This window comes from Sphaerodactylus townsendi, linkage group LG01 (genome assembly GCF_021028975.2).
Source record: "Sphaerodactylus townsendi isolate TG3544 linkage group LG01, MPM_Stown_v2.3, whole genome shotgun sequence".
Classification (NCBI taxonomy): Eukaryota; Metazoa; Chordata; class Lepidosauria; order Squamata; family Sphaerodactylidae; genus Sphaerodactylus; species Sphaerodactylus townsendi.
Genome location: NC_059425.1, coordinates 95,194,489 through 95,218,231, shown reverse-complemented (window position 1 = coordinate 95,218,231; position 23,743 = coordinate 95,194,489). Strand labels below are relative to the sequence as shown.

The following is a 23,743-nucleotide window of genomic DNA, read 5'->3' as shown; positions in this document are numbered from 1 at the left end:
AATACTTGAAGCTGAAATAGAGTTTTAAAACGCCCTCCTGATCATCAGGGAGGGTGGAAGTAGAGTGAGGGAGGCAGGGTGGAGCAAAAATGCCTGAAGCAAAGAATAATGTCGGGCCATTTCTTTTGCCTTCTCTGTGAAGGTCACTCTTTGCTTGCTCTCACAAACTGCTGAGATTGTGGGATCTTCCCAGCAGTGAGTGTGAGAGGGCGGGAAAGGTGTCCATAACAGAAGCTCTGCCCCAAAGAGAATCTCCCTTCAGCAAGGGACAGAGCACCAGTGTGTAATCAGCCCCTGTTTCCTTCTCTCCTTCGCACCACTCAATCTCCTTTTTATGTGCCTAGCATTGCCTAGCAACTGCAACAATGGCTATTGTATAGGCATTCATTTCTTAAAGCTACAAGTGCTGCTTCTATCATTTCAGAAGGTCTTAACTCCTCAGCATATTTTGTTTAAGATTTCAGACCTGAGGCTTTTCTCAGGTTTATCTGTCTTGTCTGTCCATAGCCCCAATCTCTGGATTAAGTATGCCTATATTGAGAATCAGATATATTTGTTATAAAATTAGTAGCATGTTTGATCATGCGACTCAAACCGTTTTTGCCTTGAGTCTTCAGAATTCTAATTAATAATTTACACTTTTTGGTGCTGAACAACTCTTTGAGGATTTGTCAGGTTTAATAATGTTTGCTTAAGTATTCTTCTGGTATCCTAGCAAGCAGACCCAGCCTTGTTTAGCTTCAGGTAGCTTGAACTAAGGAAGAAAGACGTGATCCCTTAGATAGGGCTCCTTTCTCAGATAATGGACAAATATCCTCTATGGATACAGTTATTGAATGATCAGAGATTATGAAGACTGAATGGTCTTCATAGGCATTTCTGCGATTGTAGGTAGGCATTTCTGCGATTATAGGTAGGCATTTCTTTGACTGCTGTCTAGCATATTACAGCCCAAAGGTTGCGACTGTGATTCCTAACCTTCCAAATTTCATTTAAAATATCATACCTAGAATTACATATTTGCCTACCATATATTTTTAAACCAAACCCTTTGATATTTATGACTCTCAGAAATAAATAGGTACTTTAATTTGATCCTGTAGTGTGCTGTTGGTGAGTTCCATTGTCCCCGCCCCTGCTCCGCCACATACCCCTCTTGCCTCCAAGATGGAAAATGTGGGTGGGAGAATGCCCCCAAAAGAGTTAGTTTTGGCTGGATGGGGGGAACAAAATGTTTATCCTCTGTATAAGTGTCAATACTGGCTTAATCAAGTATTGCTTCTGAGCATTGTGAAGCCACCCTAGAAATGCATCACTTATTATTCTCTCTCCTATTGACATAGTCAGACTGAGGCTAAATTGCAACAGATATTTATCATACTGGTAGTTCTGCAACGTGGACAATTTTTTGGTCTAATACCTCTCTAGACATTCATTCATTCATTCATTCATTCATTCATTCATATATAGGCCGTCCTCCCCCGAAGGGCTCAGGGTGGCGAACAACAGAATAAAATAACATAACATAATAATTTAACAATTTAAAATCCGCAAAAAAATTTGATAAAATTTTCCAGATGGTTTTTAGATTTGAAAATTTTAGAAAATGGTAAAGAAGTATGTAAGTTCAAAGTCCAAAAAATAAATGTTCAATTTATTGTATTTAAAATCAAATGCATACTTTATTGACTTCGTAATTTCAGTACTCTGTAGATTTTTGAAAGCTTTTAAAAAAATGATTAAAATTAAGCCTTTGTACAGACAACTGAAATAAATTCTTCATTTCTGTATCTCTTCCAGCTCCTTATGTTATTTATCTGAACAAGGATCTGGCAGCTCCTTGCTCATTGACAGAGGCTCTAGACCATTTCCAAGTAGAAAATCTGAATGAAATCATCCCTGCTGGCCTACAAGATATGAATGTGCATCCTCAGAAAGCCCCTCACAATATCACTATAGTAGCTGTGGAAGGCTGCCATTCCTTTGTGATTGTAGACTGGGCTAAACCTATGCATGGTGATTTGGTAACAGGTACAAATACTGCAAACTTCAATTAATAACTGATAGATTGATTTGTTAATGGTTGTATTTTTAATTCCATTTGTATAGAAAAAAATAATGTCATCAGTTGTAAAAATGTAAACTCTGTCAATAGAACATACTAATTTTTTATTTCATTTTTTTATTTTTGGTTTGTGAGTATAAGTATATTAGTTAGATATGGAGGACTAATGTCTAATGCTCATAGTGGCACAGTGAGCTAATTTTAGAGACTGAATTTTATGGTCTTTGGCCTCTCCTATAGAAGGGAATGTATATGACTTCTTCAGAGTCCGATAGGCTGTCAGTATGTTTCAGAAGCAAACCAAGCAGCCCTCGCCAACAATAATTATGGTTGAATTTATCCACTCTACCTCATAGGACTGCTGTTTGAAAACAGTAGAGAACTTTGAACTCCCTGGAGGATGAGCAGGATAAATATGTGATAATTACTTCAATTGCAAAGCAACCCATCATCTCCACATATAAACACATGTGGTATAACCTGATCTTATGTATATTTACAGAGCAGTTCAAGGCTGCTGACCTCCGAAGTATTATTACTTGGCCTTTTAAAACTTGCTACTATTTTAACAATACCACATGGCCCCTTCCTAATTTCATTTCTTTCCTTCTGGAAATGGGTTTGTCCAACTGAGAATTGGTTTGCGGGGTTGATAATTTCCAACTTGCTCACAAGTTTAAGGGAAACTATCTGGTGCTTTGACTTGAAGCCAAATACTGAGGAAATAATGTAATACAGACACAATAATCTACTTCCCGAGTGAGAAGCCTGTTCATATCTGTTGTAAGTTGTGAATGGTATGAGCAGGTAGAATTCTCATCGGATGATTCTTGCATGTGAACCTGGGCTGGTGTCGATCTTCTCTCAGACTAAAGTTGGAAAAAAACCACCCATAGTGGCTTCCAGATTGTCACCAATGTAGATTTTCCTAATAAATGGAACTTCTTACTTTGCAAAAAAAATTCCTGTGTTGATTTTTGGAAAGGAGTGCACTGTTGTCTCATCAAGTTGACGATTAGACAGTGCTGGTTCCTTCACTTTTCTAGTTGAGGTTATAATGCTGCTTTGAATGGATAAGCCTGTTTGATTCAGTGATAAATTGTTTATTTTTCTTTGCAGGATATTTAGTTTATAGTGCATCTTATGATGACTTTCTCAGAAATAAATGGTCAACCAAGACTGCAGGAAGTACCCATTTGCCCATTGAAAATCTGAAGCCAAACACAAGGTACCAGTTTTGCTTTAATTATGCAATTGATTTCAAAAAGCATGATCTAATAAGTAAACTGTGTAGCTCTGTTATAGTACTTCAATTTGCCAATATTTTAAGAGGGATAAAAGCATAATTAACTCCCACAACCTCTTCCTTCTGTCTACACTGCACCACCTCTTAATAACAGTTTAATCGAAGGAATGAGGCATGCACTAAAGAATGAGCCATCTCTACTGGGCAATTGAGCCTCTCCCACCTCCTAGCAGCAGCCTCCTTGGGGAAATTGACCATGTGTGCTGCAGAGCGAGCTATCTCTTCTGTACAATTTCACCTCCCCAACCTTCTAGCAGGGGAAAGGAGTGTGCACCCTTCAGAATGAACAATCTCTATTCTGGGCAATTGAGCCTCCCCTACTTCTGCCCCCCCCTCTCTGCCTGCCACCCAGGGCATCTTTTCTCCTCGCCAGAGGCGTAGCTCCAAGGAGACAGGGGGGCAACACACTGGGTGCGCGCCCCTATGTGGGTGTGGTGAAGGCATTCTGGGGGGGCGGGAGGAGCCGGAGGACGCACCAGTGCACCGGTGCACCGGGTGCGTTTCCCCCTTTACACCTCTGCTCCTCACACCCTAGATTCAGCCTTGTGTTTGACATCTCCTTTTTGGAACTGGAATATAGATTGACCATTTCCAGTTTGTGAACCATTGTTTTGTTTTCCGTATTTGTTAGCATGTAAAGATTTTGATGGACTCTGGTTTTTTTTTACTTGAAATAGTTGTATTGCTATCCGACACTCTCCTGGTGATTTGCTTATGGACCCAGGGGCATGGAGGGGAGTTAGGCAGTGGAAGAAGAACCATGCACACATCAAGTTGGGGAGGAATAGGTCACAGCTTCTTATTGACTATACATGCAGATTACAGTCCATTGCTCTTAACCACACCACACTGTAGGAAGTTCATGAGCAAATGTACACTGAGGCATCAAGCCTTGACAAAGCACATCATGGTTTATTAACCTACTCACACAATAATAGTGATACAAGATTGTAAAATGATGCTTTATATTATGGCCCCTTGGGTTTATTGAAGTCTCCATCATGAGCATTTTGCCTTTTTAAAATCAGTTCAGTTAGAGATTATTACTGTCACACTATTCTTTACAAGCCAACTGGTTTCCATTATGTACTTTAGTAGAGAAATAAAGATGTGGGGTATATGGGTTGAGTTGTAGATGCTTTCTTTGGCATAGAAATAAGGTGTACATCATCAACCAATGTCTTTTGTGTTTTCTAAACTTAAAGGCTGCATATAAATTGTGACTTACAAATAGCTCTTCAGCCATTGGCAACTTTTCTGTAATCGGGCAGGCATAAACTGAAAGACTAAACTAAATTAAAACTGTTTTCACCATTATGTGTGTATTATGAAGAGTCTCTCATTTCATTCTAATGGATGTTGTGATGTTGAATAAAGTAGTTAATATGGGATGTATACATTCTTGCTAAATGTGGATTGTTTTGGTAGAAGTAAATCTGAGGAAGCTGAAGTAGCTGTTTTACTTCACACGTTCTTTTAGATGTTGAGTGCATTGTGAAATCCAAAAACCTTTCATTGGTTTGGCTTTGGATTTAATCCTTTATTATTCTGCTGTATTTGCACATTCTTATTTGACAATTTTGTGGCAGATCTCTTTTGCATGACCATAATGCTGAGCTACCTGGCAACTCACATTTAGGAAAACCTTTCACAGTAAGTTTAATTGAGATGTTGTAAAGAGCTCTGCATCATAGAAACTCTATGCTTTGTGAGGCTTGTCAGGCTACAAGAACTTAATTGACTTGATTCAAACAAAGACTCAGTAGCTGGAATATGAGTTACAAGTCTCGTGCTTCAGTGTCACTGAGTGCCCTCCTTGTGGGCCTGCTTTCTCCTGGAGGCGGAGGACATATTGCTGGGTGTTTCTCGCCTTTACTCAGGGAGGCAGGAAAAAGAAATAGTCACTTCCTGTAGAAGCTCTGGACTCCATTTTACCAGTATTTTTCCTGCCTCTACAGGGAGTGCACAGATTCTCTGACTCCTCCAGCAGGATTATCTAATTTCTTACTTCTAAGTATTCATTGTTCCTCTCTCTGTGTCACTCTTCTGCCCTCCCTGTCCTCCTGGATAGGGTAGATATTAGTTTTCTGATGGGCTTAGATTAGGCTAGGTAGCCTTCATGCCAAAATTTCTGAGGTAGAATGGTCTCCAGGGAATTCTCCCCGGTCAGGGAGATTGTCTCAATTTCAGCTGCAGAGACAATGAGCATGGCGACAAAGAACAGAGTCTTCCCCATTTTGCCTTCAGGCACTGAGGACTGGGGGAGGGTACTCCCAGCTGCGTGCTGGAAAATCCATCCCAACAGGAGCCATCAGAGCTGGCCGCTACACAGAACTCAGCTGCATCCAAAAAGAAAAGTAAATGCAAGCACACTGACACTGCCATCAAAGGTGGAAAGAAAGCGAAGCTCACGTCCGCAAAGAAACTGACTCAACCTGGCCCCTCTGGACCTTGGCAGCATGCCAATACTGAACAGCTGCTCCAAAACGTCTCTAGTAACTCCGAAGGAATCAGGCAAGAGAGCTCCGGTTTGGAGGGGGAGCGGGAAACTGAGTCCCCAAGCCTATCCCAATCAATTTGACTGTAGTTCAATCTGCCCAACAGACTTTGTGGAGTTCTTAAGCCATTCCATTGTGCAACAAATGGAGAGGTACCATCAGGGCAGGGAGGACAGGGCTACTGGCCATTCTCCTCCCATTCACGACCAGCTAACAATGTATCCTCAGGAGAGGGAAGCCAGGGCTACTGGCAACTCTCCTCCCCTTGATAACCAGCTATCAAGATACTATCTGGGCAGGGATGACTGAAATGACATGTCAGGGCAGGGAGGCCAGGGCTACTGGCCATCCCCCTCCCATTGCTGAACACTTGGGTCATTATTGACAGGGAAGGGGAGCCAGGGTTACTGGCCATCCACGTTTCAAAAGGCCACACACTTCACTTGAGAGGGAGTCCAGGTCTACTGGTCATCCTCTTCTCAGACCCTCATTTCCTCAAGCCCCTGATGGCCTAGGGACTATCCCAGATCACAGCTCCCCCATCACCTTCCCCCCTGAGGAGGAATACAGTGGGGATGAGGACGAGGAATTCCCAGATGTAAACCGTTTCTCTGACAGCAATCCTACTCAGATCAGTCCTTTAGATGTTTTAAGCAGGAAGACCCTCCCTTCCTAATTGCTAAAACGATTTCAGCCCTTGAGTTGCATAATCCGATGGATGCTCAAGCCCAGCAGTGCACAAAAAATTGTATGTAGTTCCAGAATTGGTGGATAAGATGCTACAGACATCTTTGGTTGATGCTCCTGGAGCTGCCCTTCAGTCTGATATCCTGGTGTCCAAAGTTGGAGAAGGGTCCCTCAGGGACTCAGTAGATCGATCAGAAGCAGTTCTAAAACATTCTCATGAATCTGTAGCTCTAGCAATGAAAGCCATAGCTCCAGCCTCCACTGTGGCTAGGGTCATCCTGGTGTGGGTTCACCACATTATAGATCTCCTCCTGCCAAAGAGACAACCATTAAAGAAGGGCTAGATCTTATTATAATGGGTGCTTCTTTCATAGCAGACTCTACGCTCGATGCATTGTCTTTGTCTGCACGGTCCATGGCATCTGCAGTCTTAGCCAGACGGAACACCTGGCTTAGGACTGGGTAAGCCGATACCCATTAAAAATCTCTTGTCGCTGGCTGCTCCTTCCAAGGAGGTATGCTATTTGGGAAGGACCTGGATCAACTCCTAATTGAAACTAAAGATAAAAAGAAGGCCCTACCAAGGGTGGTTAGAGCAGATAGGAGCAGGCAATGCCACCAGAATACATTTCACCTCCAAAGGTATTTTCCCAGGCAACCCAGAGAAGGCAAGAGCTCATCCTGGCAACCCAGGGGCTCCTTTCGGAAGCATGGTGAATTTTGTTCCCAGGGAACATTTGACAAATGCACCAGACAGGATGTCCCCCCCTAGATCCTGACTCCGCAAACATTCCAGTTGGTGGCTGCCTCCTCCACTTTCAGGACCACTGGGAGGGGGAGCATGTTGACTCCTGGTCCAAGGAGGTGGTATCTCCAGGGGTCCAGCGGAAGATTCGCACTTCTTCACAGTTCCCAAAAAGAACCGGGACTGGAGAGTGATCCTGAGTCTGAGTGATCCTAAATCTGCGGACAGTAAACAGATATCTCAAGCTCCGGAGATTCAAAATGGAATCCCTATGCACCATAGTGGAAGTGCTCTATCTGGGAGACTACTTGATATCTCTGGATCTTATTGAGGCATACCTGCATGTCCCAATTCTACACAGGCACAGATGTTTCCTGCGATTCTCTATGGGAAAAGAGCATTTTCAATTCTGAGCCTTGCCATTCGGCTTGGCCACCACTCCCAAGTTGTTCTCCAAACTGCTCCTAGTTCCAGTCGTCCTCCTCTGGCAAAAGGGAGTACACATCCACCCCTATCTGGACAACATCTTAACCCAGTCCAACTCCAAGGAAGCATCATGAGGGTGATGCATGCGTTATGGGCCCACGGCTTCCTGGTCAAAAAGGAAAAGAGGAATCTTATTCCATCTCAATGAATGGAGCACTTGGGAGTCATCATAGACACAACAAGGAACACTCTGTTCCTTACAAAGGAAAAGATACAGAAGATACGAGGATGGTGTCAGCGGTCATCCAGGTCAGGAGTTCCTCACTGCTGTTCCCAAGCAAAACTGATGGGAGTTCTCATAGCCTCTATAGACCTTCTGCAATGGGCAAGATTCCAAGCCTCTACAGGAAGTGACAATTTCTTTTTCCTGCCTCCCTGAGCAATGGTGAGAAACACCCAGAACGATGTCCTCCTGCCTTCCAGAAGGCCCCTTCATGGTGAGTATCTAATGGACTGGTCTGTGCTGCTCCCACCATGTGCTGGGAGAACCCAGGGTAGTCTAGGATCTGGGCCTGCAAAGCAGTGGAAAGGCTACTCTGGAATCTGGCACATTGACCTCATCACTTGGAGCTTGCCTTCAGGGGCAAATGTTTCAACTGGGACTCTACAGGATCCAGAGGTTCTGATTCCAAAAGGGGTCTGGTACTTTCAGGTGTCCATTGAGCCTCCTGATCTTCATCCAAAATGGTCTCCAGGTTATCCAAGTTATCCTGTGAGGAGTCTTTGATCAAATGTTAATCTAGTTCTTGAGGGATCATGCGAACCTCTTATACAGTTACACTGAAATAGATAAAGAATTTATGCATTAGAAATCTATTGTCTATGTTCGAACTCAATGTTTCCACATTATTATATAAAATCCTCTTTGCTAAGCTTTCTTCATAGCCTTATTCTAACATACTATTTTGTAATTAGAGTCCAATAGCTAGATTTTAGAGTCCAAAAGATTTTTGGGGTATAAACATCCAAGAGTCAAATCAGACAAAAGGAGTTAAATGCTTATACCCCAAAAGTCTTGTTGGTCTTGAAGGCACTACTAACCAAAACTGGAAGACAATGCAAACAAAATGGCCAAAAAAAGAGTTTAAGAAATGACATCTGTGACTATGTGAAATCTTAAATATGGTCACCAAATATTTCTGTTGTGACAAGTCACTATCTTGGTAGAAATCTCACAGCCTGTTCTTGCATCTTATGGCATTTTGCAAGGAAGTGAGTTCTCATCTCACCACGCGCAGACTGGATGGCCTTAGGCAAACCGTTCTGTCCTAATTCCCATCTATAAATGTGTTAGTCAGTGTAGTGTAGTGGCTAGAATGTTGGACTAGGAGCCGAGAGATGTGGGGCAAATTCCTGCATGATGTTTGCTTCATGACCTTTAGCCAGCTGCTCTGTCTTTTTCTCTGTCAGTTTAACCTAGCTCACAAAATGGTGAGGATAAAATGAATGAGAGAATTATATATACTGTCCCGAGCTATTTGGAGTGAGATAAAATCCCAGCCTTGCATTCTGCACAGGTGAAGATGCAACCACTTTGTTTCCCTCTGCCCCTGGGCACTTTTTAACCTTTGACCTACTAGACTGAGCCGTTAAACCTTACCATCAGCTTGCAAGAGGGCCACTTTGAAGTTTTTTCTAGGACCTTTTTTTCCTTCCAGTCTGCCCTGGCCAATCTTCTAGTTGGCAGGGAAATCTTTTTATATACATATTTTTGGCCACATGAGACAGACTGTCTATAAATTGTTTTTGACAGTATAACTAGCCTATAATGGGGGAAAAGCCAGGATCTTTGAATAAAAGCTTGTTAATTTAAAAATACACAAATCAACACACTCTTAATTATATTTTAGCATGTACTTTACAACCCACAAATGATGGTTAGAGGATTCTGTTGCCTCTTACTGGATAAGATTCCAAGTCCCCATATTTCTTTCTGGTGATATGAGATCACTTTTCTGTATTTCAGAAACAGTAATTAAATCCAAAACAGAGTTAAGTTTTTAACATCTTGATTCTGGAGCAAATAATATTAGGACACTGTTGCTTGGGATATTATCAAGCTGTTGCAGCAAATCCATTACTTGTTCTACATTGTTGTGTGGTGATCTGTTTTGAAGGAAATTTATTCTTTCACACTTGTTCATAAGATACATTTAATACAGTATTTACTGCTTTTTGTTCCAGGACAGAAAACCTTGGAAAGGGAGAAAGATTTGAGATATTTTCCACTGCAGTGGAAGTAAATTAAAATATATTTCAAAATATTTTAAAAAGGCAGTCTATCATTCCAAATTTCACTGACAAAGGACCGAGATCAGGAAGCCATATTCTCCACCCTGACTCTACTGGTCTTGATTTGCCCAACTTCTACCTGGAGCCCCAGATATCTTGTGGTGGAATTGGATGTTGAATAACAGGAGTGCAATGACAAAGAGTCTAAGGGAGAAGTATTTTACCTCTCCTGTACCTAATGACCTTTCCACACAAACTTGCCCTCCCCATCTTTTTTCCTCTAAATGAGTTTACTTCTGGTTTGGAGGACTGTCGAAGGAGGGGGGACAAGAATATGTAGCCTTGGAAACATAGAGGAGAATTGGTGGGCAAAAGAAGGCATAAACATTCCTTCCTTCTGGCCAACTTTTTCCTGTCTCAGGACCTTCAGGGGTTTGTGCTGGTGACCCTAGAATTGGGAGGTTGTTGCTTCATCTGCGCATTACCTGAGACTGCAGGTTAATCCATTTCTGGTGGCTATAAGCCACTCTCTCATAGAGGATCTGCTTATGAGCACAGCCCCCTGGAAACAGTAAGAGGTCAACAATTCTCACTGCTGGTCCTTGTATTTTGCTTGTTCCTATTGTTTTTCTTGACTTTTGCTTCCCTTACAGCTCATAGTCATCTCAGGTCTGCTCTTTCTGGTATTCCGCTCTGGACATCCACATAATTTCAACTCCTGGCTTCCAACTCAGTATAGCTTCTGCATCTGATTTTGTGGCTGTTAACCCTAACCCCTGCCCTGGATTTTCCCCCCTGTCCAGGGCTCTGTTTAAATGTTATATACAATCCTAGCATGGGCATCTTGCAAGTACCCTCCTTTCCCTCAGAACATAGGGAGGAGAATGTGATTTAAAACAGCATGTTTCTCTTATAAAGTTTAATTATTCCTTTGCTAGGATTTGTTGCCAAAGTACCTTCTGCCAATGGATTCCCATAGCAAAATCATGATTTTCATAGAATCTTGAGGGAAGCCTTGGAGAGTTCCAGCAGGTATGCCATTTTTTTCTGAGCATTTTAAGTATTACTTTGAAGGAGGAATATTTTAAGAGCTCTGCTGGATCAGACCAAGGCTAGCAAGGTGCCTCCTGATAGCTTTATAAACAGGGAATGATGGCAACTTTCCCCTAACTCTCCTTTTTTCTTTCTTCATCACTATTACTATGAAGCCTGAATAATGACTTGATGAAAATGTCTGTTCAAGGATTTGGAATGATATTTTGGATACATAATTTTATTTCATTAGCTCAACTTTCTACCCTTAGGCTTAGGCATCCATGATGGTTGGCTGTCTGTTCAAACTTCCCTTGTAAAGTAATGTTGGTGAAGTCTTTTTTAAAAAATAATGTTTAATTTTTATAGATATGAATAAAGAGAACAGAAAAGTGAAAATGGAATCAAAACAATAGTTAGAATTAGTTTTAAAGATTAAAAGAGAAAACTACAATTGTACACATAATATTATCTAAAAATCAATATGCAATTAGTAATCATGGTTATTATTAACACACATTATAGCATAATAATCATATAATGAATCTTATAATAATACTCTAATAATAAAAACCATATGCAATATCTGATTAACCTGGCAATAATATTGAACAACGCTATAATATAAATATTCTAGAAACCTCATCCAGGCTTATCTGGTGAACCAGGTGTGTTTTCGTACTCCTACATTCCTGCTGGGTGAGCTTGGGCTAGTCACAGTTCTTCGGAACTCTCTCAGCCCCACTTACCTCACAAGTTGTCTGTTGAGGGGAGAGGAAGGGAAAGGAGCTTATAAGCCACTTGAGTCTCTTACAGAAGAGAAAGGTTGGGTATAAATCCAAACTCTTCTTTTTCTTCTAGACCAGTTGCTTGATAATATAGTTTAATATAAGGTACTGCTAGTCCTCCTCTTTTTTCTACCTTGTAAAACTTTGGAACTGATTCTTAGCGTTTTGCCATTCCTTAAGAACTTGTTTATCTGTTTCTGACATTCCTTCAAGGCTTTTTCTTGTATATGAAATGGTAACATTAGAAATTTTTAAAAATGTAATTTTTACAGTGGAAATTCTTCCTAACAATGATTTTTTTTTAGTTTGGACCATCTTTGCATATTCTATTGTATCTTCTCAGTGCTTCTCCACTTCTCTTTGGAGGTGGCGGCTCCGTCCCCAGCTGCCACGAAACTGGCCCCCGCAAGAATTTCACTGTTAATTGTATGTCATAACCAATTAAAGCAGATCAGAAACAAAATACATTAGTGAGATACAAATCCTACATTTTAAATTAAATAATGGACTGAATAGCTTAAGCAAGGTGCCATATTTGAGAAAATGTCTTCATGCTGTTGTACATGGTATTGTTTCTGCCTGGGTATAAGGGTAAATTGTACATGTACTATCATGCTTGAAGACCATAACATATGGTTGTCATGTAGTCTTGTTTACAAGTTGAAATTTTTAGCATTTGTATGTCCAGTAGGCATGGTAAAATAGACTTAACGGCATTGAATTTATACATCTTTTTTACTCTCTTGTCAATACTGTGAAATAAGATAAGCCAGCTGGTGGACCTCCCCAAATCTTTTGATCATCCTGAAATGGTGGCCAATAGAGTGAGAAGAACTACTGTGGGATGGGCAGGGGAAGGCAAGAAGGAGAGAGAAAACCCAAGGGAATCTTAATGCATGGTGACCTCCTTCACTTTCTTTGAGAAGAGAGGGGGAAAAGCTGTATTTAAAGAGCTTTCAGGAACTGTGGGGATTCTCTGATCTGACAGTGAGGCAAGTGCGGAAGAGGCAAAAACGTGTGTATCCATGTGTCAAAGCTTTTAACTTATGTATTTAGTGGTTAACTGATATTTGATTTTATGTTTATTTGTATTGAATTTTATGTTGTTCACTGCCCAGAGCCCTTTGGGGGTTGGGCGGTATATAAGTTTGTTTAAATAAATAAATAAATAAATAAATAAATAAATAAATAAATAAAGAAAGAAAGAAAGAAAGAAAGAAAGAAAGAAAGAAAGAAAGAAAGAAAGAAAGAAAGAAAGAAAGCCAAAGAAACATAGAGTCAAAGTGAAAGAGACCACGTATGTATAAATGGCCTCAAATTAAAACAGGGATGTCCCAAGTCTTGATGCATTTTGTCTGTTGTGATGAAATTAAACCAAGGTAACTCTGGAGGTTTGATGATCCTTAATAGTGGAACAAAATATTACTGAGATTAAATCAATGTTTAGGAAAAAGGATGCAGGGCAATGCAGCAGATTCATTGATGAGATCCTCGCTCTCATTTGCAAATTCATTGTGGAACAAGAGCCAAGTGTGCAATCTCAAGGCTAGGCAGTTAAGCAGATTTGATCAGCTGTGCTTCTAGGAGAGGCATTGTCTGAAGCCCCTTACACGATATCAAAATTATGACAGATAGGACACTGATTCCAGCAAAAATGCCCCCCTTGTCTGACCAAAGGTTTGCCTGGTATCATGCTCTGACAGTGGCTCTCTAGTCTCTCAGGGAGAGGTCTTTCACATCATCAGTATATTATGTTCTCCTTTTTAACTGAGGATTGGATCTGGGACTTTCTGTGTGCAAAGTAGCACCTCTACCACTGCTCCTCCTTTGTATATATAGCACACAGTGCCTGTATAATCTTGAGATTTCTAAAAAAACAAACTCAATTGTCTGTCTCCAGTTTTAGTTATAACCTTCTTCCATAGCAATTGAAACAGTAATGTTATTAGATTTTCTGTACAATATAGTCTTAACCTAGTTAGAGGCTGAAAGGGAAATAATCCAAGTTTGGGTGCTATTTTTCGTGTCTAAGCCAGTTACTTACGTAGTTTTAGGGAGTGCCATTTTTTGGGCAAGGCTTGCCTTTGGATGAGAAAAAACACAAAATCTTCAAGTCGTTTGTGTTAATAGTGTGCGTACACCACTGAAAGCACAGAATCTAGCAAGGTGTTCAAATACTTTCCTGATTATTCAGGGAATCATAAAGATTTTATTGAGCATGCTACAGTGCACCATCTTTAGGCTGCTACTGTCACTCCACTCACAGTTTGCTGACATGATCTAGAGCTGCATATTCCATTCCATATTGTATAAGTCAGGCAAAATCTTTGCTGCGGTTCTTTCTGCATTTGAGGGGACTGTCAAACATAACAGCCTCATTCTATGTTGGCTTAAGAATGTGTAACTAAACAATGTAACCATAAGATCTGTACAGTTTCTTAAATCAATCTGCACTTTGAACTAGGGTGTTCACCATTTTTTCTGGTAAGTTTTGGTTTTATGGTCCTGGAAAATTTTGCCCCCCCCCCCCCCCCCGGCAAATCCCCATACCAGGGTTTTTATGAGGAATTTGAAATTTTTCAGGTCTATTAAACCCAAACCTGAAATATTCTACTACCTCCGAAGACCATGTGGGCTCGGAAGCAGCAGACTGTGCAGAGCCAAACGCTAGGCTTAGCTAGTAGTCCTGGAAAATTTTGATTCCCTCCTTAGCATTTTGAAGGAGGAGGGGATCCATATGTGTCCTTACTATTTTGATTTCCTCCTTATGTGTCCTTACTATTTTGATTCCCTCCTTAGCATTTTGAAGGAGGAGGGGATCCATATGTGTCCTTACTATATGCTCTGTATGGTCCACATCAGTGCTTTTATAACCTGTTTTGCCACTGTTAGTTTTGCATTTAGTTTTTTGCTGAAGGCAGAACTCCAAGTTACAAGTTATTTTGCAAGGTACAAATACACATTTATCAAACTAGCTTGTTGTTTTTGTATTTATGGCATGAATTTTGAGGAACTCTCTATCTGAATTGAGACTGTTCATCTCTTTGAGATGTGTGATGTTGTCTGGAGTTTTTTTGTGTGTGGAGTATTTGCAAACTCTGGCCTAATGAGTTATCCCTCTGCAGCTTCTGCACATTTATTTATTTATTTATTTATTTATTTAATTTATTATTCTACTTTGGTGGTAAAATGTTGGCCATTTGCCAAAATTATGCATCTACTACTTTCATTGTGATACCTGCTTTATCACTGTTTTTATGTAATGGTATAATCATATTTTGTTTGTTCTTTTACATTATACATTTTCTCAGGTTCTTGTGGTTGGATGATTTGCAGTTGTATTGGAGTTTCTTCATTAGCAATGAAGCTCTGATTTTGTGGGATCTGGCAACATGCTGGTCTCAGCTGATCCTACTTGCATTTTTAAAGAGGTTAAATTAATATATGACATTTCTCCTAGGCTCAAAATGCTTTTGTACTGCTAGAAATTGAAAGGGTTCTTCCTTGACTGCTGATGGATGGTGTTACATCCTGCTATATCATGGATATTCTCTTCTTATCAGCAAGCAGCATTGCAATGCTTCCTTTTTTGTCTTTTCCATACAAACTTAATGCGCTCTCATAATTTCCCCCTTGTGTTGGAAAACATCCAACTGTTGAAAACATCACCTCTCACGCTAGAATTAGACTGGGTGCTATTGCCCAAAATATCGAGCTGTTGCAGTGATCTGTTTGTTTTACTTGAGATTCCTGCTGCTTGAGCAAATGTCTTCACAAAACTGCCTTCACAGCACTCTAATTATTCAAGGGAACACACAGGTTTTGTTATGGTGTCTGGAGTCTTTGTTGAATGTGCTACAAAGTGTTTGCTCGGCTGCAACTCGGACTCCTCCCTCAGAACTCATGATCTGTGGTCTGGAGCTGTGTAATCAGTTCCTCATTGTACAAATGGGAGGCCTTTGACACAGCTCTCCCTGTTGGATGGGAAAGAAGAGAACTGCATGTCGTCTCCTATATAAATGTAAATTTAACTAACAATGTATGAAAGAGTCTTTAGTGCTAATGAACTTCTTTCCTGGACAGAAGTTAGTGTATATGAAAATTCTGCAACATCACAGCTGCCAATGATGTGAGGAGGGGAGGCATCATTCAGAGTAGAACATTTTTTAACATTTTATATTTCCATGTTTACATTATCTCCCCCCCCCCCCCAACTCACCTGCTTCTGGTTGTGGTGGGTTTTCCGGGCTGTGTGGCCGTGGTCTGGTAGATCTTGTTCTTAACGTTTCGCCTGCATATGTGGCTGGCATCTTCACAGGTGCATCACAGAGGGAAGTCTGTTACACACTGTGTCTAGTGAGAAGGGAAAGTTTAGTGGCGTATCTGTTGTCCGTTTCCCAGGCCTTTAGTGCCAAGCAACACTTTGTGATGAAACCCTAATCAGAGATAGCCAATAATGCAATGCGTATTCCCTTAATTCAGTGGAACCCAGAGCAACTGTTTCTGCCTTTAGTAGATACCATCAATTTAATGCTATTCTTGTGGATGTATGATTTATTTATTTTTTGTTTCCTTTTCTTTGCTATAGGTATTACTTTAAAGTCCAAGCAAAGAATCTTTATGGCTATGGACCAATAAGTTCATCAGTCTCCTATGTCACAGAATCTGGTATGATGACATAAAAGTGTATTTTATACTTGAAATTGAATCCTTAATAGCAGAAGTCAAAGTTGGAGCAAGTGCAAAATAACAGTTGTACATTTTCTGCTGCAATCACTTTCAGAATCATTACTCCATGCATGGTTTGGTGCCGCACAGTTAGCCATACTATAGCTGAGCTGTTTCTTACAAGCCTCCACGGAATTCAGTGGGTACAAATTCTGTATTTGTTTGGAACCAGGGCCAAATAACCTTCATTGATTTTTCTATAAGATTCGTTATCTCACCTTCACCTAAAGCCACAGGGTAGATTGCTATAGTTAAGATGTAGATGTTTATTTTTAAAGTACATAATTTGTACAACTGCATGTTAAAAAGTCTAGAGTTCTTCTAATGACCGAGGAAACAAAGAAAGGAGAGAAGGCTTTCTTCAAGAGTGGGAAATACTTAAGGAGCAGGTTAGTACAAGTCTCAAAATAAGAGAAGGGAAAAGGGCTGCAGCTTTATTAATGTAATTTTAGACCGAAATAAAACATGAGGTGCAATGGCTGGAGTGCTATATTGCCAACAAAATTGTTTTTCAGGGTAATCAAATTAAGTTTTGCAGCAGAATTGCAAGAGGTAAAGGTGTACACAGGTTTGGGATTTGTGCCAAAGAATCAAAGCTAGACACTGCGTGGAATATGGTCAAGTTCATAAATCTTGTGACTCTGATGAGGCTAGTTCTGAGAGTATATGGGGTTCTCAACCAGGAAGGTGTCTCCATGTGGAAACAACATGTACAGTGACGAGATCCATATAATTATGGTTCCCCCGCTCACCTTTTCGAATTGTACAGCAGTCATTTGTGCAGGTCACATATGAAGGTGCTATTTTTGTACAAGAGATGCCTCTTCCTGGGCACTTCTCTGTGTGAGAACAAAAATGACCCTGAGTGCTCTTGGAGATGGTCACATGAAGGTTGCAGGATGTTCTCAGCCAACCCTATGTTAAAAGCTAGAAGATCTGGGCAACAGTTGGAGTAGAACTAGATGTAACTGACACAAAAGTGCTAGATGGGAGATTGCGCAGGCACCAGATTATATTTTCTGGCAAAGCAGGAAAGGCAGGGACCTGAACCAGATGACAGCTATTCACAGGTTCTCAAGTAGCATCCAGACAAATGTTTTAACAGTACATGTTTGGAAAAAATACACTGGAACCCTCAGGAGGCATTGGTGGAAGCAGCAACTATTGGTAATTTGTTCCATAATCAGTGGGTTAAATCCTTACCTAGCAAAAACAGGATGACCTCCTAGGGTTCCCATCTTCCTCAATCAAAAACAGGCATCAGCGGGTCATGTAGTTCCTGCGGATTCTGAAACAGCAAGCCAAGTTTTAAGTATTGCTGCTAAATGTCTAAATTGCTTTTAAAGTGGTCCTTTGCTGCTGTAATAATGAGAGAATCAAAGGTTAAATTAAGGAATGGAAAAAAAGACAGTTTAATGTGTTTTTGCTAGATTGGCAAAGATTTGAAAATTAGTCTATTAATTGTGAACAGAAAAACATTTTCCATTTCAATTTCTCTCTTCCCCTTACTCCATTGAAGCATGTTTTCATTTCATAATACTGACAATTCAATAGCTTTCTTCTTCCCTTCTTACAGACAATCCTCTGCTTATTGTCAGACCACCAGGTAAGTTTCACTGCTGTTTTCAGATATTATTTTGTCCAGAGGACTGGTAAGTGGGGTGGCTACTGTTATTGGGAGGTGTGCCCACAATCTGGGGAGGCCTGGGCAAGGCCAGCTTACTTTAGTTGTGGACAGTTGAATTCATATGTGATATAAAACTTGTATTTATTTGTCTTTGCTTGATAACCTTATAGGCTCCGGGCCATGGCGCTTTAGCCATGCTCTGCTGCCGCTCCCAAAGAGGCTTCCTGGTTGCATGGGGAGGCTTGAAAAGTCAAAAAGCCTTCCTGTTGCTGAGAAGCCTCTATGGGCCTCAATGTGGCTTAAGTCCAATGTTTGGGCTACCTGCATAATGACAGCAAACGCTGTGGGGTGGGGGAGCCAACTGAAGTCGCCTCCTCCCCTGGCCATGCATTGCCACTGGTGGTAGGGGCCTCGGGACACTGGCAGAGTCCAAAGTTGTGTTCTAGCGCTGGAGGGACTGCAGCAGCCATGTGCCAGTGGAATCACCCCCTTCCCCCCCCGCTGGGGCAAAGGACAACTCTGCTGGTGCAGAGGTGCACCACTCCCACGGGCTCATTTGCACCTTCCTTTGGATGGGGCTCCTAACCCTATTATATTAGACTGTTCGCTTCTTTGTGGGGGGTTTTTTGGCATTTCCTATTTTCAATTTAACTTCTTAGTAAAAGGGAACTACATGTCTATCTAGCAGATTCTCTTTTCTCTTGCATGAGTAGAATTATAAACCAGTCATAAAAACAAGGTAGATTTTACCTTTTGATTTGTTTACAGCTTGGGTCTTCAGTGGATATTTTTATAGTCTGGTCAACACGTGACTAAGCTGAAATGCTACAGGCAGGGGGATTCTGATGCTGATATGCTCTATCAAGAGTAAAAAAATAAAAACCTAATTAAAAAAAATAAAATTACAATGCATTTGAAATTAAAAAAAACTTATGTGGAACTTCTGAACAGCTATGTTTTCCCTTGCTCTTTCAGACTTTTTCCCAAATTTGCATTGTTGCTGCATACATTCTTTCCAGAGGGGATTCCATGCCATTAATTTCTACATTATTATTAAACAATTATATAGCAATAGCCCCATATTAATGTAGTGCCATCCCTGAACAACAACAACAATAGAGTCTAACAGGTCAGGACGCATGTTGAAAGATAGCACAAAAATCAGTGAATAGTTCTCATTGCTCACTACACTGACTTCTTCCTGCTTGTCCTTTTCACTGCTGTCTCATCCTCTGGCTGGGAGACAAAGTTCCATATAGGTAGGTGTTCAAGATGAAAGGAGGTTATACCACTTGTGCCTCAGCACCCATTGCAGAATGGAGAAGGACTTGTCATCAGTAGCACCTAGGCAGGCCAATGAACAGGAGGAGCAAGAATGACTTATTGAGTATGAGCATTAGAGTGTACTGTTATTAAATGAACAGGCTTTTAGGTGAATGCACTCAGAATCCAGATGCAAAGTTTAATTTTTAAAAGTATGTTCTTATGGTAGAGCATTAGGTTCAGGTCTATTCTTTAATGTTGCATTTCAGGTGGTGAACCTATCTGGATCCCATTCACCTTTAAATATGATCCCACATACTCTGAATGCAGTGGCAAGCAGTATGTGAAACGGACATGGTATCGGAAATTTGTAGGTGTTGTTCTCTGTAACTCACTGAGATACAAGATATACCTCAGTGATGATCTAAGAGGTATGTATTTGGATCATTTTAAAATATTGTGATTTGATACCAGCAGGATCAGTTCCAGTTTGAAGAGAATTTTTTGTATGTAGAAAAATATTCAGTCATATGGGCCGTACCTGCATCATCTTCATCATCATCATCGTCGTCATCATCATCATCATCATAATTTGAAATATGAGCTTTAGCATCTATGGCACAAACCAACTGAGGTCATTCTAGTGGTAATCGGCACACTGGGCACCATTCCAAAAACACTAGGGCAGCACTTGAAACATATTTGAATTGACAAAATTAACATCTGTCAAATTCAGAAGACAGCCCTGCTGGGATCCGCAGGAATACTACTACTACTACTACTACTACTACTACTACTACTACTACTACTACTACTACTACTTGAAACATATTTGAATTGAACAAAATTAACATCTGTCAAATTCAGAAGACAGCCCTGCTGGGATCCGCAGGAATACTACTACTACTACTACTACTACTACTACTACTACTACTACTACTACTACTACTACTACAATAATAATAATAATAATAATAATAATAATAATAATAATAATAATAATAATAATAATAATAATAATAATAATAATAAAAAACATCTTCAAATTGAGAAAATTAACATCTGTCAAATTCAGAAGGCAGTCCTGCTGGGATCCACACAAATACTATGCTGATACATTACAACTTCCTAGGCTCTGGGTGAGGCTCGAATTGTAACAAAAGGCCAACAACCAGCTAAAGATCTGGCAGCTGTGAAATCTACCGTAATAATAATAATAATAATTTGGATTTATATCCCACCTTTCTCTCCTGTAAGGAGACTCAAGGTGGCTTACAAGATCCTTTCTGTTCCTCTCCCCACAACAAAGAGTCCCAAGATTAACGTTTCATGCATAATGGGCCACACACATCCAGTATATGTAATTATGGATAGAAGTCTACAAATTCAACAAATGTACTTATTGTATTGCAGCGGTTGTAAGTTCTTAAGTTCTTAACCACTTATATTACTTTTCAGATACATTCTATAGCGTTGGGGATAGTTGGGGAAGAGGTGAAGATCATTGCCAATTTGTGGACTCACACTTGGATGGAAGAACAGGGCCACAATCATATGTTGAAGCTCTGCCTACTATTCAAGGTAAAAGAGAAAGCAAGATGAAATGTATTTAGTGTTGTAATGCTTCATTACACACCTTGTAACCTAAACTGTAGGCAGTTTATGCATTGGTTCTGAAACAAAATTGTATTTAAGGAATGCACCATGCCATGCATGAGGTTAGTGCTGTGCTGTTTTTAAATTCATAGGATTTAAATTCATAGGATAATACACTGCTTTGTTGTCTAAACAAGGGTGGTTAATCTATCTGTGCATGGAAAGCTCTAAGAAGCAGAAATAAACACTGAAGAAATATGGAATGGGCACTGTGATCAGCATTTCAGAGAATGTACCACACATGTAAAAAAATGCTGACAATCTGCTAATGCCTTCTGCAGTCAAAATTCTTTCTACAGCTAGTGGAAAACACTATTGTTACTCAAATCAGTATACTCATGTTGGGGCCATAACATGCAAAGAATAAAAAAAATTCCATAGAGAACCTACCTGCCTAAGAAGGGAAATAAACCTGTAAAAGAGGAGGAGACAGCTGCCAACTCACATCTCTTTGTCACTATGAGAAGGTTATTCTTTTCCTAAGTAGCCTTATACAATGCTATGTGGAATGTTCTGAGCACTGAATGCTACTGTTGAGAACACTGGTGGTAAGCAAAGCACTTTTGTCAATGCCCGTGCCTTGTTTTGATTTTTTTTTTAACTTGGGAATGAAAAAAGTCCCCCTTCTTGGCACTAGTAATGTCCATCTCTCTACATTGCTGCTGCAGGCCTAGAAAATTCATCTCTGGCAATAGAAAGAACAAAATGAAAAGCGGTCAATTTACTTCCCATCTATTCAATCTGTCCTTTTATATCATGAATTTTACTACATGTGTGTACATGGGGAAGAATGTTTTGTTTGAACCAGTCCTGACGTGATAAAACGAAGTGGAAGATTTACTTGGTTGTTCATCAACTGTCTTGGTTTCTGAGACAGAACTTCAGCAGGGAATCCAGATGGCAGATCACTAAGGAGTCAGTGCCAAGATCTGTTTATGGTTGGCAGCAGTGTCTTCCTGAATTTTTCCTAGAGAAGCATCCTCGCTTTCTGTAGTGCAGTGTTTGAATTCCTGCCACATCACTTGAAGCTTCAAGTGAGGCCTAAGCTATGCTCAAGAAAGAGATGTTCTTTACCTGGATATCTTCTGTATCTCTCTGGGTTCAGGAACTGCACTTCTTCAAACATTGACAGCTAAGGGCCAAGATAGTGTGCCATGTGCAGCCGTATTTTGACACAATGGACAACCCAGTAAGAAATGGTGTGACATTTCAGATGATCGCCCACAGATTTAAACCTTATTCCTTCTCATATAGCTTTATCTTCTCCCTCATAGTTCTTTTGCTGCAACTACTGATCTTGACATTTTGGCTCTTCTGCAGGTTATTATCGGCAGTATCGACAAGAACCCGTATCATTTGGTCGCATTGGATATATGACACCTTATTACTATGTGGGCTGGTATGAGTGTGGTGTACCCATTCCAGGGAAATGGTAACTACTGGAGACTACCTGTGATTTTTAAGTGAAGTACACCAAGCTGTGCCTTTTGAATGACTTATTGGAGGACTCTAAGCAGCTGGTCTGGGGAAAAAAGTGGAAAGCACAGAAAGGAGGAAACAAACAGCAACCTAGTAGACACTGATGAAACTGAACATTGTATGGGATTTAAATTTGATGTCCTGTCTTTCTTCTCTTCGCCTTTAAAGGCACAGAGACATGGCTACAATGGGTGCTACCTGGTGTTCAGTGAACCTAATGTATTTTGCTAGCCATGAAAAATTGAATTGTGATATATCTTGCAAGGAATGACTTAAGCATGTTGTGCTTGCATTATGGACTGCTAACCACTTTCCATCTGTATTAATGGAATTGTCTGTTGCCTACCAAAGGGCAGAGTCTTATGCTTGAGAATATTACTGTTCAGTCATGATGTGTTACTAAACATCCATGAAAACCAAGTCAGTGTCACTCTAGACTTTTCATGTGGGTTTGCACACTGCAGGACAAAACACCAGGTCTCTATGTAAATTCAACTTAAAAAGTACAGTACTGTATGCTTGCAGAAGTATTTTTTTAGAAGCTGAGGTTTTCTTGTTGATTTAGGTAAATATGTTTATGGGATGATGATTTATGTAAAAGGTGCTATTAATTAACATGACTTAATTTTTTTATTCTGTGAAAAATATGTTATAATACACAATACAGTAACCATGTAAAGAACCACGCTTCTCTTTTTATGAATACGGTTGAGCTGTAATGATGCTGATAGTTGTATAAAGCAGAAGAATTCTGCCTCAGGCTTCCTAGCAATTGATGTTTCTATGTCGTTGAATTATTTTCATGATATGGTTCAGAACCCAGCCAAAGTGCCAATTCAGCACAATAACAATGTACAGATTAAATTAATATTTAATGCTTTTTAATAAATTTCACCAACCACTGAAGCTGCAATGTTGTGAGATTACCTCTCACAGACATTAATTGTATACTTACTTGGGAGTAGGTTACATTGAACTTGGTGAGATTTACAAACATGTCGCAGATCAGAGTGCGTGTTTGTTTAAATCCAAGACTTGGCCTTAGCAGGGTGATGATCTAAAAATCTTAGTCCTTCTGGTATTTTCCCTTTGTATCTTGGCCTAAATGAACAACAAAGATCTATGAAATTCTTTCTTTGATCTCATAGGTT

At 40.2% G+C, this 23,743-nt stretch overlaps 1 protein-coding gene across 1 annotated transcript in view; it reads left to right on the top strand.

Moving 5' to 3' along the window:
• The window catches only part of FNDC1 (fibronectin type III domain containing 1), a 108,749-nt gene extending 85,251 nt beyond the window's left edge, over positions 1 to 23,498 (top strand). Inside the window, exons 14-20 of the mRNA XM_048487933.1 lie at positions 1,801 to 2,031; positions 3,185 to 3,293; positions 16,428 to 16,507; positions 18,144 to 18,173; positions 19,727 to 19,888; positions 20,916 to 21,038; positions 22,434 to 23,498. Coding sequence (XP_048343890.1) covers positions 1,801 to 2,031; positions 3,185 to 3,293; positions 16,428 to 16,507; positions 18,144 to 18,173; positions 19,727 to 19,888; positions 20,916 to 21,038; positions 22,434 to 22,549 — 851 coding nt within the window. The 3' untranslated portion in view covers positions 22,550 to 23,498. The remainder of the gene's footprint in view (positions 1 to 1,800; positions 2,032 to 3,184; positions 3,294 to 16,427; positions 16,508 to 18,143; positions 18,174 to 19,726; positions 19,889 to 20,915; positions 21,039 to 22,433) is intronic.
• Positions 23,499 to 23,743: the final 245 nt, after the last annotated feature.